General features: G+C 42.3%; 1 protein-coding gene across 1 annotated transcript in view; it reads right to left on the reverse strand.

Moving 5' to 3' along the window:
* IHO1 (interactor of HORMAD1 1) overlaps positions 1 to 17,514 on the reverse strand; it is a 58,000-nt gene that overhangs the window by 20,351 nt on the left and 20,135 nt on the right. Inside the window, exons 4-5 of the mRNA XM_060238262.1 lie at positions 4,494 to 4,542; positions 4,197 to 4,272 (exon numbers count right to left, since the gene is read on the reverse strand). Coding sequence (XP_060094245.1) covers positions 4,197 to 4,272; positions 4,494 to 4,542 — 125 coding nt within the window. The remainder of the gene's footprint in view (positions 1 to 4,196; positions 4,273 to 4,493; positions 4,543 to 17,514) is intronic.

Genomic DNA, 17,514 nt, shown 5'->3' on the forward strand with positions numbered 1-17,514 from the left:
CAGGTGTGGATCCTTCCTGGCAGGGATTTTTTTGTAGCAGGAGCTCCTTTGCATATTAGGCCAGGCCTCCCTGATATAGCCAATCCTCCAGGAGCTTACAGGGTTCTTAGTACAGGGCCTACTGTAAACTCCAGGAGACTGGCTACGTCAGGGGGTATGTGCTTAATATGCAAAGGAGTTCCTGCTACAAAAAAAAGCCCTGCTTCCTGGTAACACCAGGAGGGGGTAGTTGAAGAAGTCTTCTGGGAAGCAGTGGAAAATGGACCGTAATAAGAGACAGTGCAGAATGATGGGACCCACCAAGCCAGGAAGCTTTTTGGGGTACAATTTTAATATTCCTCCTAGAGAAACTGGAATACCTAACGGCAGTCTCTGACTCTGGCCAGGTCCAGCTGCTTCATTTGACAGGACAATATGCTCTGTAACAAATGAAGATGGAACAAGTCACCTGTGCAGAATGTTACACAGTCTCCTCCACCATTCAATGGACAGCTGTGCCCAGCAGTAGGAGAGCTTGGCTCCCTGCCAAAGCTGTCATTATGCCATTTTCCATTTTGGGATCCCACTGTGCTAAATCAATGGCATGCAGGTCTGTGAAATTATGTATCAGTAGAAGAACTGTAAAGCTGGGCACCTAGGCAAGAAGAGGGAATGTAGTTATAAATTACAAGCAACATGGCTATGAGTTGCACATCAGCTTTCTTCTCTTCCCACCCCCTTCTAAATAATTCCATTAAAATTAGCTGGCCTTCTTCCTATGACGCCATACACTGAAAACAGAGGTGCTATATTTACAGCAGTTATAGACTAGGACACTGCCTATCTGACGCCCTGGGAAGTCTAATACAGCAGCCCATTTCCTGCCACCACCTCCCAATCTACCAATAAATATAATCCACACAATTTTCTCTCTGTGGTTTATAACAACAGCTGCAAGCTTTAAAATGTCAGTCAGCTAGAGGAAGACTTGCTCATCTTGGACCAGATGTGAGAGGGGTATTTGGATTTCAAAGGGAACATATTGAACTGATACCTCTCCAAGTCTCCATTGCGGTTATTTAAGATGGTGGGAAGATAATTAACCATCTTTGTGATCCCAGTCAAGCAGCACTGTTTATGAGCAGCCAGTTATGCACAGATGAACCCGTGCAGAAGGAGGAAGCAATATGTTGAAAGTGGGTGATTCGTTTTTAATCATACATACAACATTCTGCTACAGTGGGATTCCTTATTACGGTAAATGCCAAGTGTTCTTTTCCAGATTGGATGATTGACACTCAGGAAAGTTAAGAGAAATCTGGAGTTTTGCTTGAGATAATTACAGAAAATGGGCATGAGAAAGTGTGGGAAGAAGTCTAGATGTCCATTGCAGAGACACATGGCCTACCATTATTTACTATTTAAACAGTGGTTTTGAATATCCAAAAGTGCTTTTAAAGGACTTCAATCAGAAAACTGCAGTGAACTGCAAGTACAAAACTTAATAACTAGACCAAATTATTATTTAATTAGAAGATGATGATATTGGATTTATATCCTGCCCTCCACTCCGAATCTCAGTCTCAGAGCGGCTCACAATCTCCTTTATCTTCCTCCCCACAACAGACACCTTGTGAGGTGAGTGGGGCTAAGAGGACTCTCACAGCAGCTGCCCTTTCAAGGACAACCTCTGCCAGAGCTATGGCTGACCCAAGGCCATTCCAGCAGGTGCAAGTGGAGGAGTGGGGAATCAAACCCGGTTCTCCCAGATAAGAATCCGCACACTTAACCACTACACCAGACTGGCTCATCATGCTGTCACTGTACCTGGTGTTTGGCTTTACAGTCTCATGAACCCACTGATCCATCAAGGTCAGCCTTGTCTTCTCTGGAATGGCAGTGGTCTTCCAGGGTCTTGCATTGAGGTTTATCACACTTTGCATTTTAGCTGGAAATGCCAGGGACTGAACCTGGGATCTTCTGCATGTGAAGCCACTGAACCACAGCCCCTCCTCTGCTGCCTGAGCGCTCACGGCCCAGAATCATAGCTTTTTCTTCCTCACTTTTTATTCACATTATTCAGCCTGGATCTGATCCCAAGCAAGGCTTTTTTTGAGCAGGAACGCACAGGAACCCAGTTCTGGCTAGCTTGGCATCAGGGGGTGTGGCCTAATATACAAGTGAGTTCCTCCTGTGAAACAATGGTGATGTGAGGGGTGTGGCCTAATATGCAAATGAGTTCCTGCTGGGCTTTTTCTGCAAAAAAAGCCTTGATCCCAAGCATCCATGACCCTCTGTCTGTACTTCTGCACTGCCTATGATAGGGATAGGTAAGTGTATACCAGTTACCTAAAAGAACAAAAGGTGTTATTAACAAAAGATGGTAGCAATCAGGGGTTGTCAAAATCAGACTAATTTATGTTTTCACCGAGGAATTTCATATGCACTTTATTATGTACAAAAGAAGCCAGTCTCTGTCTCTTGGAGCTCTGACTTCAAAGACCCATATTGAATAAGGCATGACATTTTTGGAGCTCTGCCTCATTATAGCTGACATTGTTTACTGTATTTGAATTAGGAAAATGTGCCTATGGAACCCTGCAGGATAAAAATCTGCATTTCGCATAACCTTAACTAGCTAAATTTGCCAGCAAGAGCTTGCTTCTGGATATATGGTAGGCAAGTTTTAGAAAATAATACACACACACATGCATACACATGCATACAGCAGATCTTGAGTTTTTAAAATGTTATAACACAAGTCCAAGGCAAGGTTTACAAAAAAGTATGGTGCATAGACTACACCAGTGTAGTGTAGTGGTCAGAGTGCAGACTGGGATCTGAGAAACCCTGCATCAACTCCGCACTCTGCCATGGCCTTCCAGTGCACCAGGTGCACTGGGTGATCTTGGGCCAGTCACACTTTTTCACCTTAACCTACCTCATTGGTTTGTTGTTGTGAGGATAAAATGGAGAGAAGAATGATGTATAAAATGCTTTAGAGCCACATCAGAGACAAAAGCAAGATATAATTATCTAAATAAACAAACATGGATTCCATCCCCATCCTAACCACAAATGCACTGAGAAAATCATTCCTTCTCACCATCACTGCAAACATAGGAATAAAGGTCCATTTGTTAGGGGGATAAACAAAGTAAGCAAGAAAGCAGCTTTTATTTTATAAACATAGGGTGTGTGGCTGGGTGTTAAAAGCAATTACATCTGTTTTTTTCTGGATCATTTACCAATCTAATTCAAATACTGTTGCATACTTCAAAGTGCTCCTTGTAGGGTTACCAACTTTGGGTGGAAATTCCTGGATATTTGGGGGTACAGGAACTCAGGAGAATATAATGTCATAGACTCCACCCGCCAGATCTGGCATGATTGTCTGGAGATCAGTTGTAATTCAGTTGTAATTCCACGAGCTCTTCAGGCTTCAACTGGAGGATGGCAATCTTAGCTCCCTTGGAAGAAGGTCAAGATCAAGATCTGATAACAAAGTGTGCTTCCTGGGATTACTTTGTGTAGCCTAGTCCTAGGGTTGCTGGAGGCGATGGAGGGACTTACCAGGAGCAGGAGGGAGGCCCAGCAAACTCTGCAGGGATGTGTCTACATCACTTCTGATGTGATCTGGAAGTGACATCATCATGCAGTGATGTTGGGACAATGCTCTGGTATTTGGGTGAAAATCTATGGTACATTCAGCTTCTACCATAGAGTTTTTGCCCAAATACCACAGCGTCACCCTGACATCACTGAAGTAATGACATCACTTTTGGGTCACGATGGAAGTGAAGTAGACACATCTATGCAATGTTGACTGGGCCTTGCACTTTCCCCAGCAAGTCCTTTTCCTACTGGTCAGCTGAGGTGGGGTGATGGGGCCTGGCAGCAGGGGACCCCCCTCCACTTGGGGTCTGGCAACCCTCGTTGGTCCCTAGTCATCCATTGAAAGCAACAGTTTCTGGATAGCTTCCCCAGTATGACCCTGTCCTAGGGTTCCCAACCTCCAGAGTTACTACTGATCTCTGGACTACAGAAATCAGTTCCCCTAGAGAAAATGGCTGTTTTGGAGGGTGGATTCTATGGCATTATTCTTGCTGAGGTCCCTCCCCTCCCCAAAACCCTCCCTCCCACCCAGAACTTTCCCAACCCAGAGTTGGCAACCCTACCCTATTCTCTGCTAATAATAGGATTATCCAACAACTTACTATTCTTTGCAAGGTTGCTCAAACCATCCAACATGGATTTCAGAATATCTTCAAACTTATCTAAGGATGACTGCAACTAGAACAAAAAGGTTAATCAGAAGCTGAAAGACTGACACTCAGTTCCATTAGTGTTTTAAATATATTGTGACAGCTAAATCAAAACAAAAGGTTAAATTATATTTTATCATTTGCATGGCAAGAAGGCCACTATTCTGTTAACTAGAAAATAGAGGGAGGGAGGAGAATGCAAGGAAACATACCCTATTCATATTTTCAACATAATTGGTATTTACTTACCTTTTGAAGATTTTCTTTGGTGTTCCAGATGAAGCTGCTTAAAACTTCACTAAAATGAAAATATACAGACAACATAAAATTTACGTGCAAAATACTCAGAGATGCTAATGAGAAGTAGTATAATCTCATGAGAAGGTAAGCATTACATAGCAAAACAAAGATTTAAAAGCCCTTAATTCCTTATTAAAATGTTTAACTCCAGGGAACTTTCACCTTTATAGTCCAAATAGATTCCATCAGTAGGAATTCTCAGTAGATTGCTCTTTCTGAAATGTTTGTGCTTAAACCAGAGGCTTTAATAAATGGCAGAAATTAATATTTCAACAAGCTATTTTTAAAATTTGTTATGATGATTTAAAAGCCTATGGTAACCTTTTGATTAAATCTGAAAGAACAAAGAAAAAGAAAATCTGAAAAACTTACTAGAAAATAAACTGAACATTTGGGGAAGATGATGAGGAGAAGAAGAAGGGGGGGGGCTGAGAGAATTCTGAGAGAACTGTGACTGGCCCAAGGTTACCCAGTAGGCTTCATGTGGAGGAGTGGAGAATCAAACCTGGCTCTCCAGATTAGAGTCTGCTGCTCTTAACCACTATACCACAGTGGCTGTATGAAAAATAGCCCCTGTGAACTAGAGAGAGTAAAGGAATCATGAAAGGAATTCAGAGGAGGAGGATTCTAGGAGAAACACCTGGGAGATATTCCAAAAACAGGCATAATGCAGAAGGGGCTATTATGTTTGGGGATTTCCTCTGTATAGGTGAGAAATACTTGGTGAAACTGCAATCAGCATATTTAAAAATGAAAAATGAGCATCTAAAACAAGTCAAGCCATGAAAGCTAAAGTTATATATCATTTGAGAAAAGTGAGCATGTATTAAAACTGCACCTGCTGCATATTTGTCTGCACCTGTGTTACAGGAAGCCATATCAATGACTGCAATTCCTGTAACTTTGTCCACCAAGTCTTTCATTCATAAAAATCACTTTACAGTCCATGTATTAAGTGGCACGAGCCTTGGGATGCAAGGGATGGTTTTGAGTCACTTCTTATAATAAGCAGTAAAAACAAGAAATGTTGTGCTGTTCTGAGGGCCAAACTATGTGTAACATGGGAGACTGATTTTTAAAATTTCTTTAAAGCATCCATTAAAGGGCAATGCTTCGTTGTGAGGCTGATTCTACTATGGGCTGTGAATGTGTATGTGGGTGTTAAGATCAGGCAAAACCAGGTTCCAGCAGCTACTTTAAGGCAAAAATAAAAATGCTAGGAGATGTTACCAGAGAATTGCATTTTGAATAATTTGTCTCCTTTTGTTTCTTTTTTCTTTGTAGCATTTATTGTCAGTGGATATAGCCACTGTGACAAATGGCTTTAAAAGGGGATTAAACAGATAATGGAGGATCACTGATGGCTACAAATCATGACAACTAAAGGGAACCTCCACATTCAGAGGCAGTAAAGCTCTGAATCCCAGTGCCAGGAGGAGGTAACATTGCCTTGGCCTCTATGCCAGGGGTGGCCAACAGTAGCTCTCCAGATGTTTTTGCCTACAACTCCCATCAGCCCCAGCCAGCTGATGGGAGTTGTAAGCAAAAAATATCTGGAGAGCTACCATTGGCCACCCCTGCTCTATGCCCTCTTTGTTGCCCCTTCCAAGGCAACCTGTTAGCTGCTGTGTGAAACAAGATGCTGAGCTACATAGTCCACTGCTCTGACACAGCAGGACTCTTATGTTCACACAAATTTATTAAAAAAGCAAAAATACTTGTATGTTTACTGTAACTCAATATTAACTGAGACTTCCCATCTCTGGGGAAAAAAACACAGTTGGGTTTTTCCCTGAAACAATCAGTTTTGTTGATCAGTTAAAGCCCGTTCTACTGAGGCCCATGGTCTGCATTTATATAATGCCTTTTCAACTGTTTCATTCTTGATGTTTAATTAATATCATATTATGATGTTGAGACATATATGCCAGGCAGCAACTGACTGCCAGTAGATGAAAGTGCAGAACTATGGAGAGACACAGATGGTTTGCCCGTTGGATCAATGACCTATTTTGCTTTTGTGCTCATAGGAATAGGATCATTGTCTGAAATGTGGTCAGTCAGGGAGAGACTATGAGGAACAGATTGCCACTGGGTCCTGAATGAAGAAGGTGGGAGGTGAGGAAAGTGCAGAACTACAGAACCCAATCCAGAGTGCCCAAATACTTTACAGTCTGTCATAGGTAGGGAATAACAAGGATTCTTGCATTGTCTTCCGCCCTTATATAAAACAAAAAGGGAGCCCTGGGAAAACAAAGCCCATGGCAACTGTTCTTTGCAGATGCAGATGGCATTTGTACGGAATGATGCTTTGAGTGACAGGATTATTATGACAAAACAAAAAGAAATCACAGAACAGTTTTTAAAACTGGATTTAGAAATTTCTCTAAGCATTTATAAACCAGATCATGGTCAGCTCTACCTCTACCTTGCTTATGAAAGATCGCTATTTGTCTTCCATCAATATTTGCTTAATCAGAAGCTTCTGAATACATTTCAGATGATGAAATAAGCAACTGTATTTGTATGGACACTTTTAGGCAAAATATAATTTGCCTTGAAGAACACAAACCTTCTTTTCAGATATTCTCACTTCCTTTTTCCTCCCTGAACAGAATATACCGAGCTGGAATTATTCATTAGTCTACAGAAAAATTCATTGAAATCTTTCACACTTGGGGTTGAAGCTGTTGCCTTGTTCAGCAAAAACCTTCTGTGATTTTTTTAAAAAAGGATCATCATAATCCTCTCTTTCTAACAAAAAATACACTAGAGGATGCCAAAGGGAGGCTGCCCTGTCAAACAGAACACATTGCTTTGATGAAACACTTGTTTACAAACCATGATTAGTAACAGAGGTGCAGATATTTTTAAAAGGTTTAGTTTTCCCCTCAATACACACTAATAATGCAAGTAATAATGTCTTATCATAGATCTATTTAATAGTGATGGGATGTCCTCCCATGTGGATCAAAGAACCTGCAATTGGAGCCCATCCAAAGCTACCATCTCTCTCTCTGCAATATAAAGAGTAATAAGCAACATCATACACAAACCTCCCTCCTGTCCACAGTTTAGGTTGCCTAGCAATGCAAGATACTGCACAAAAATATTTTAAAACTTTGGAACTGGTTGAGGAGGATGAAGCCTTGACCAGATGGCTAGTTGGGTGGTTTGGGAAGGGTGAAGGAAATGGGGCAAATTGGACAGGTCTGAGAAGGCAGCAACTGGACAATCAGATGTGCAGCAAGAGGGGAAGTGGGCCATTGGGAGGGTAGATGTTGTAAGCCAAAATGCCCTCAAAACGAGGATGGGGAATTGTCAGGTGGGCACCTGGCTTAATCAGGATCTTTTATCTGTGTATACAGGATTCCACATCCAGAAATTAATGCTTAAAATATTAGGGACTCTAATTAAGTAAAACAATTAAAATTTATTCCAGAAAATATAGGCTTACATACAAGATAAAATACTCATAAAATCATCCATACAGTCCTAGGAAAAATAGAGAGATAGATAGAGACAACACATGGGTAGACAAACAGGGTGATAATTACCGATCGTAGTCTTCAGGGAAGGCTCCAATGGCGACGTAAGAGGACGGGGAAATGGGACCCTCAACTGGCCAAGAATCGGGGATGGATCTAGACAGCGGAGATAGGGTACTGCTAGATTCACACCTGAGTGGAGTTTGGTCAGAGGTTAAATAGACTACCTTGAACCCTCAGGGGATGGGAGGTACGGGGAGGAGAAAGGGGAGGCTCTGCAGTGACCATAAGGGCTGGACTTCTGCAGTAGCCAATAGCAAGTTGTGCTAGTTGTGACACCTAATTGGGTGCCCATAACTGACCAATGAACAAGCTTGGACCTGGGTTACCTGATTGGCTGTACAGGTAACCATGGGTCAAGGGGGAGACTCCAAGATGACAGTTGGGAAGAAGAATAGGAGAAATTACTGGGTGGAGGGGTGCTTAAGATTATTAAACTTATCTAAAAAGGTGACAATAGATGGCCAAATTACTACCTAGGTAACACCCGGTTTGCACAAACTAACTTGGCTCTGGCTGAAGATGGTCTTCCTCTTCTTTAGTGTTCTTGCTACCAGTCTTTGTCTTGAGTTCCGTTGCACAAAGGCTTAGGCGGTCTGGCAGGGTCCACGCCTGGATAAGCTTGATGGCTCCATGGGTGGGTAACATCTGTTGTGTACGTGTGCTTCCCATTGTGCTGAAATGGAGTCTTGGCACTGCTGGAAGATAGCTGTTGTTAGCCTCCCAAAGTGGATTCTATGGTCAAAGCTGAAAACCGCATGGCCTGGATAGCTCCTAACTTTCTTCCGCTCCAAGATAGAGATGGCGTTCGCCTGAAGCGACTGGAAACCATCCGTTCTCCTTGCTGGCGCTCTTCCAGGAACCTGGAGCACTGCTTTAGTGTTGTGGCTGTTAGTACTCATAAGCCCTTTCCAGTCTGGTAGGCAAACCCACGTCCTTCTGGCAGATGTGTGAGAGCTCAGTCTCCAGGCACTGTGGCAACCAGATGGGTGACTATGATGTTCTGGAAATTAGGAGCATTTCCTTACTATTCCGCCCCTCAAGACCTAAGTCACCAACGGGATACAAGGTCTTGGATAATACAGCAAACAAAAGTCCATAGCTGATCTTGACAGGTGATGTGTCCACGGAAAGCCAAGTATTGACTGGGGTGTACCTCCTACCTACAAAAAGTGGAACCACTAATCTAAAACTACTCAAAAATCAATTGGAAAAATACAGTATTCCAATGGGCCAAAGGAAACTTCCTCAAATACTACGATTCGGAGGTAGCAGACATTGGCAACATTGTACAGCATACAGTATTCCCAGACACAAGGTTAAAAGTTTATAATCATTGGCATAAAAGAGTGATTTCATAAAAATCATGGTTGTTATTTAAGCCAGTTAAATAACAATATTTGATTGGTAAAAACACACAATTAATTACATCAATTGATTATAAAGGCACACAATCACATTAGAATTCAGTATTACAAGTTGAATTCATACATCCTCCTAACACTAATACAGCGTTTTTCCTATCCACTAGCTAATCTTTGTTCTTCTGTTTCTTCTCCCCACCCCCCTTGATAAGCTTCTTATCCTGGGGTTCGAAGAGGTTCTGCTTCATAGCTATAGTTGGCAGGTGCAAGTTCTGCAGGAGGTGGAGATAGAGAGCGTCTGGCGGCGAACATTACTTGCCCTCCCCCCCCTGTATGGAGAATGCCCGGTTTGAAGCCGACTCCTCCGCAGAGCATGTTCAATGTGGGGCTTCCTGAGGTTTCCCGAGTCTTCTCGGGTCTCTCAGCCCTCCCAAATTCTGGACTCACATGGCTTGGTGAGACCCTATCATAAGGGGGCTTCCATACACATATGCAAACAAGTACAAGCAAGTACAAGCAAAAGGATTCCGAGGGAAATGTTTGTACCTTTGTTGTGATTTACATGCCCTCAAACAATACACATAACAACAAGCACAATACCCTCTTCAATACCCAAATCCTAAGGTCACATTTTTCATTAGTTGTGACACACACACACTGATCTTAAAGCATGTTGGTTGACGTGTCTCAGGCACTATTTACTGCGGATGGCCATATTTCCCGGGAGTTAATGGCACTCCGAACCAGGGAGTATGCATCTATAAGATGCTTCTTCCCTTGCACTTGGTTCGGGGAAGCCAGCCTCGTGCGCCTATTCCTCCTTTTTAATCTAGAGCCTTTGTGGCTCTGGGGGGCCCATTACAAGCCGGGCCCTCTTTTATGGCCTATCTGGAGTCCCTCCCTGGCATTGGGGGGGACTCCCCCTTTAAACAGTAAAAGATAGAACATTCCAAAATTTAGCACAGCCTGTCACTCACCGTAAGATCCGTCCCTCAACAAGCTTTTTCTCACTTGAAGGGGGAGGGACCATTACAGTCTTGTGCCATACACTTCATTGTACATGTGCAGATATCCCTCATGTCTACTCGGGTATATCCGGATCATGGGCGGGCTTATGCATATGGATCCGATTGTGTGCAATGTATGATGGTACATTTGTTTACAGACAACCTTTACACAAACATAACAATAACAGTTGATGGCTCAGTTCGAATGAGCATTATTTCTCAGTGAGTCCCTTGTGGTTTAGTGGCGGTCATATACTCCTGGGTCCCTCTGACCACCCACACCTAACAATATGTCGGACTAGAAGGGTTACTGGCATTGCGGGCGGCAACACCCAGTATGGAGGTGGTCTTCTCCGAACCTGGAGGCAAGAGCAGGGGCTTGCCCCTCGCTTCTGTCCTTGATGGCCTCGTGCTGAGCTCCATCGGGTTACATAGATTCAGACTCCCCAGTTCGGCCAACACAACTACCTCAAGCTAAGATAGACTTAAAACATATGCATGGGGCCATACTTGGTTAAAAACACAACTTTAGCTACTTTCTCCCGCCCTGGAGATGGCAATAGTCCACCTGACACGTCACACACTTTGCCAAGTGCTGCCTCCCACTGGTGGATGAAGCACTTTACAAGGCGACGAGAGAGGGGATGCACGCCAGGGTTCGAGGAGGAGGGATTATGCATATTTTCTCTTTGCAGGGAAACAGGATTTCAAGGCTTTTGTGAGTGTGGATCTTCCCAAGAACATAACATATCAATACTGTTTACATACAATATACAATAATAATATTGTTGGGTTGAGACACATACAGTAGCGCTTGATCACTTTAACAAGTAAGAACCTTCCATGGCCTGGCTTGTCTTGGTGGTGGCGGACTCAACCATTCTTCCCCCTCAGGGGCTCGCGTGCCAGTCAAACTCCTGAGTTTAAAACAATTTTATTGGTAACATATGGTAATAAATCTATATCTTACATCTTTAAAAAAAACCCTTCTTTTATCTACCCCATATATTACTTTCTACCCACCCCTCCCCCCGTTTCTTGATCCCCGCTGGTGTTATTTACTTAAAATGCAAATATTTAAAGGTACCCTTAGCTATTAAAACAAAAATTTATATTCCTCTTCTTTTTAAAACTTAATCATTATCAAAGATTGTCCAATGTCCTTTTATTTTCCACTCTTTTTCGACATATCTTCTAAACTTTTTCCATTCCGTCTTAAAAACTTCCAAATCATAGTCTCTTAATATTCTTGTTAATTGGTCCATTTTACTCCATGTCATAACTTTTATAATCCAATCCCATTTCTCTGGTATTTTTTCTTGCTTCCACAACTGTGCATACAATGTCCTAGCGGCTGAGAGCAAGTACCAGATTAAAGTTCTATCTTCTTTTGGAAATTTTTTCATTTGTAGTCCCAACAGAAAAGTCTCTGCAACTTTGTTAAACTCATATCCCAAAATCTTAGAAATCTCTTGCTGAATCATCTGCCAAAACATTTTAGCTTTTCACAAGTCCACCACATATGGTAGAAAGAACCTTCATGCTTTTTACATTTCCAACATCTGTCTGGCATCTTGTTATTCATCTTTGCCAATTTTTTAGGAGTTATATACCATCTATACATCATCTTAAAAGTTTTCTTTAATATCTTGACATGTTTCAAGGTAAATAGAGTTCTGGCTCTTCGGAGAGCCAGTTTGGTGTAGTGGTTAAGTGTGCGGACTCTTATCTGGGAGAACCGGGTTTGATTCCCCACTCCTCCACTTGCACCTGCTGAGATGGCCTTGGGTCAGCCATAGCTCTGGCAGAGGTTGTCCTTGAAAGGGCAGCTGCTGTGAGAGCCCTCTCCAGCCCCACCCACCTCACAGGGTGTCTGTTGTGGGGGAGGAAGGTAAAGGAGATTGTGAGCCGCTCTGAGACTCTTCGGAGTGGAGGGCGGGATAGAAATCCAATATCTTCTTCTTCTTCCACAAATATTCCAAAGTTTCCATCTGTATTTCTTTATTTACATTAATTGCCCATTTAATCATTTGCGATTTCACTACTTCATCTTCTGTAGACCATTGTAGAAGTAATTTATATACTTTTGAAATTAATTTATCGTTGTCTTCAAGCAGAACTTTTTCCAATTCTGTTTGCTCTTTCCTTATTCCTTCAGTTTTAATATCATTCTCCACCAAGCTCTTTATTTGTTGCATTTGAAACCAATCATTTTTATGATTCAACTCTTCAGCAGTTTTCAGTTCTATTTTGCCACTTTGTATTTTTAATAATTGATTATATGACAATCACTTTTCTTCGCCTATCTCAGCCATTATTTTTATTACTTCGGCTGGCACTATCCATAACGGTCTTCTCTCATCTCCATATTTCTTATATTTAATCCATGTATTTAGCAAATTATTTCTTATATAATGGTGAGAGGAAAAACCGTCCATCTTCTTTTTTCCATAATACAAATACGCATGCCAGCCAAATTTATTTCCGTGACCTTCCAACACTAAAAGTTTTTTGTTTAACAACGTTATCCATTCTTTCATCCACACTAAACAAACTGCTTCCTGATATAATTTTAAATTCAGCAGTTGAAACTCACCTCTTTCTTTTGCATCTGTCAAAATTTTCATTTTAATCCTTGGTTTCTTCCCAGCCCACACAAGTTCTGAGATTTTCCCTTGCCATTTATCAAATTGTTTGCCATCCTTCACAATAGGAATAGTTTGAAACAAATACATTATTCTTGGTAAGATATTCATTTTGATTACAGCTATTCTTCCCAACAATGATAAATTAAGCTACTTCCTGCTTTTGTTGCCACAAAGTCTCATTCACACTGGTAAGGAGATCTCACGATACTTGACATACTTCCTATCTTGCTTGAATGTGCTGCAGGTCTGTGACGATGGTGCTCTTTTTTCAAAACCGCAAGTAGACTAAACAATAAATTCCTTTCCACTTTTTAGCACTTTTTAACACTCTTTTATATTTATAAAGTTCAAATTTCACCTCTTCCTCCCCTCTTCTTCCAAACTTTCTAGATTTCCCTTTCCTACCTTTTAAATTTATTCCATTAAGCTGTAAATAGTTCCGGAATGAAAGATAGTAATTTGTACCTTCTCTTCCAAGTTCCCACCGGTCTTGCAAAGCTTTAGATGTTTAGCAATGTCCAAGAAGGTTAGGATACTGTTGAGATTATGTCCAATAAATGACTCTGAAAACTTCTGCAGATGATGAAAATGCAACTCTTCCCGGAGACCTCTCAAAGCCTCAAAGGAGCCCCCCCCCCCGGGACTCCCTTTTAGCTAAGGTAAATCTCCTCAAAGTTTCCTGTGCAAATCTTGGACTAATCTCTGACTGAGAATAGGCAGTAGGCATTAATTTGCCTTCCACTACCCCGAACAGAAGTTCCAGCCTGCTCCCGTTATGAGAAGCAGCTCAGCTCGACGTTTTCCTCCCCCGGAAGTCCCACATGCCAGTCAAACTCCTGATGCCTTTGCGGTTTGGCATCTTGGGAGAGTCTGTTCTGGCCCTTTGAGACCCTGGAAGGGCAGAACATTTAGTAGGAGTCCCCGTGCTACGGAGGGCAAGTGTCATTGCCTGCCCTCTTTTAACCCTCATGGCCGCTGTTACAGCCCAAACTTTCTTGGTGAAAAACAGATTTGAAGGAAAACAAATACACTTGTCTCTACATATGGTGAAAGGACTCTCTTTCGTAGCTTCCCCCGTTTCTTTGCGTTGGGCCAAAACCGAGGCGAGCTGGAAATGAGGGGCAAATTGCAGTTTTACTCAAAACAAACATATATTTAGGCAGTGCTTCAAGGAGAAGACACTCACCTTGAGTCTATGAACTTGTAAAACCTGTTATGCAGAGATACCACTTCCACGTGACCCTTGCTTTGACCTGAAAGCTAGTTGGGGACGAGGACCATCCAAAAAAGGTAGCTGCTTTAAGCTTCCTGGTTCGGTTCCTCGTATCCAATCTGGTTCCCTTCTGCAGTTATGCAGGCAAGGGCTGCATATCCAGATGGCTCTATGAGCCAGAACAGACTTCTGCCAGGTCCCCTTTTGGTGCTGTTGGGTGCAACTTCCTCCTCTCTCCAGATCCCTCTAATACTTCAGGATCATGAATCACTGGGGAAGGCCTTGAGTTGACTGCCAGATTACTGGGCAGCTCAAGGGGTCAGGACAGTTTCTGCCCAGGTGCCAACTCCGGACCCTGTAGTGATGGATTGCTTGTTGGATGTTGGGGCTTTAATTCTGTCCCTGGAGTATCAACACAATCATTCCAAAACTACTAGGGTATCTGGAGTTTGGAAAAACCTGTTTTCATGCACCATCCTGCTCTCCCCCCCTTCATACCATCCTTGGGCTTTTAAGCCCTCCCTTCACTCGGTAAAAGATAGACTTAAAGCCACAATATTTGGGGAATGGGAAGGACTCCATTTCCCATCCTTCCTTGCACCCAGGCTTTGGGTTGGAGCATGTGCAGAGTGGGATCATGCAAATGCCTCAAGCCTAAGGCCATCTGGGAGCAGGATTACAAAGAACTTCCAATTAAAACATACTTTTACCTCGTGTAGCAATATCTTTGATCAGCCATAATGCATTTCTTCATTTTTTTTTTTTTATTAAATGGTTTTCATGGGAAACTTGACGAGAACAGTATCACCTGATAAACAGCAGGTGGAAAGTTAATGCCTTTTCTACAACACCATCAATACTCTTCCCACAGAACAATCAGGCTTGGGCAAATAACACACTCTCTTTTCTCCCTGGAGGGGACAACTATTTACCCAATTCCCTGCTTGACCTACTATGTACCCAATTCCCTGTTCAGATTAGTGCATTTCAGTATGTGAACAGTGCTTGACAAGGACTGACAACAACCTGGAATTTATAGTCATTCACTCCCTGCTTATCATTTTAGGACATGTCTGCATGATTTTTTGGTAAGGAATTGAGGCACAGAATTCAGTCCTCACAAGCAAACGGTCAATGGTCCTCAAACACCATGGGTCTCTACACTGTTTACTGACTTCACCTGTAGCTGAGTCAGTTTGAAAGCTATGTAAAACATGGAAGGGGACAGGGGTGGGTGGAGGGAAACTATGTTATAATTTTCAATGTACCACTTTTTTTCAACTGACAAAGCTTTTAATAAAGTTGTTTATTTCCTCTGGGGGGGAAATGGTCCTCCTGATCCTCAGACTGATCCTGGCTAGCCTGCATACAAGACTAGAACAATGGTGCATGAGTAGCACTGTTCACAGAGGGGGGGGGGGGGAGTTCCTTGCCTGCACAACCATTCTGCCACTGAAAAAGCCAGGAACACAGAACGTACTTGGGGACAGGCTGTGGTTTAGCAATAGTATATCTGCTTTGTATTTAGAAGGTCCTAGGCTCAATTCCTGCTATCTCCAGTTTAAAAAAAAAACAGGTAATAGGTCATATTTAAAGGCCTCTACTTGAGACTGCAGAGAGATGCTGCCAGTCAGAGTAGATAATATCGACCTTGATAGGCTCAGTATAAGGCAGTTCCATGTGTTCATAGGTGAATGCAATTCTGGTTACATCAGCTGGTCTTTTCTCTACAGACTAATGGCTAGGAGGAACAGAAGCCATAGGTGACACCAGCCTCCCAGGAGAAGGCTTTGAGTTTTACTATGCTGCCAATGCTTCGATGCAGACATTGCTCATAGCTCTGCATACCCAACACATCTGAAGTGCTTTGTACCTCAGCAGGAAAAGCAATGCAATGGGAAACAGAACAGAATTTGAGGAGCTACTCAAGTTACTGCTACAAGACAAGCATCTGAGGGAAATCTGCCAACAACAATAATATCTGGAACAAAAGAGAGGAGGTAGGACTTCTTACTGGGTACCCTAAATTCCAGTGCCTTTTGACTACATTTCTCACTGCTGCCAACAGGTGCCATAACCACCGACTCCTCGATTTACCTATGTATACATTTCATTGTTATCTGCACAAGGCAGGTAAGACTCCATTGTTAGGGAATTCTGTTTGAAATTATATTTCTTTATCTCAAACAGTGTGATGGATCACTGGATTAAATAATCATTGAGAGGCATTTAACATGAAAAATCAAAAACATATTTATTTCTACAGGGAACGGGTACTGGGAGATGAAAATAACAAACACTATAGAACTACATCCTCACACTAGATCATGTGCTTAATGGAGGTGACTTCCTCCTTCTTGAACTCTCTGCCTGAACAGAGGAAGTCACCTGACTAAATGACCAAACAAACAAAACAGGTTTTACCGCTTCTAGACTTTGATTGACAGCAGTCAGTATCCTCTTCCCAGGTCATGCAGACAATAGGGAATCAGGCACAGTGTTAACCCTATAACTACTGGAACTTTAGAACATTGCAAAGGACATACAGAACAGATACATATTTCCAACATCCATGAGGTCAAAATGTTCATTACAAACCAATCTCTCCATTCCATTTCTAATGAGCTAATAAAACAATTGCAGAATCTCCCACTACCAGTCCAGAACCAACCTCTAGAGGCATGTTCTCAGCACCAGAGAATATTGATTCAACATTTGAGAAATGGGCCCTTTCCCTCAAGTGTAAAAAAGTCACAGAACATTTTTGTTGATCAAGATAACAGTTTCAGCCCTATGTCTGAAGGCTGTCACCAGTATATGTATAGGCCATGAGTTCATGTGAGTTTCCCCAGAGAACAAACAACAACTCTCCACTGCCATTTCACACACCATGATCCTTGATCCAAATTGGTTCCTTTGTGCCTGAGAATCTTTCAGCTGGAAATTCCCAGTGTTCCCTAGCAGAGCATCTTCTTTGCATACAGAAGGTCCCAGAATCAATCTCCAACCATGTCCAGATAAAAGAATAAGGCAATGGGTAATGTGAAAGACCTCTGCCTGAGACCCTAGAAAGCCACTGCCAAGAATAGTAAACAATACTGACCAAGGATCTGACTCAGCATAAGACTGTGTTCAGGATTACAGCTCAAAGGTTTTCTACAGCTTAGCTAAATCTGCACTTTAGCCCTTC

This window comes from Heteronotia binoei, chromosome 5, assembly GCF_032191835.1.
Source record: "Heteronotia binoei isolate CCM8104 ecotype False Entrance Well chromosome 5, APGP_CSIRO_Hbin_v1, whole genome shotgun sequence".
NCBI lineage: Eukaryota > Metazoa > Chordata > Lepidosauria > Squamata > Gekkonidae > Heteronotia > Heteronotia binoei.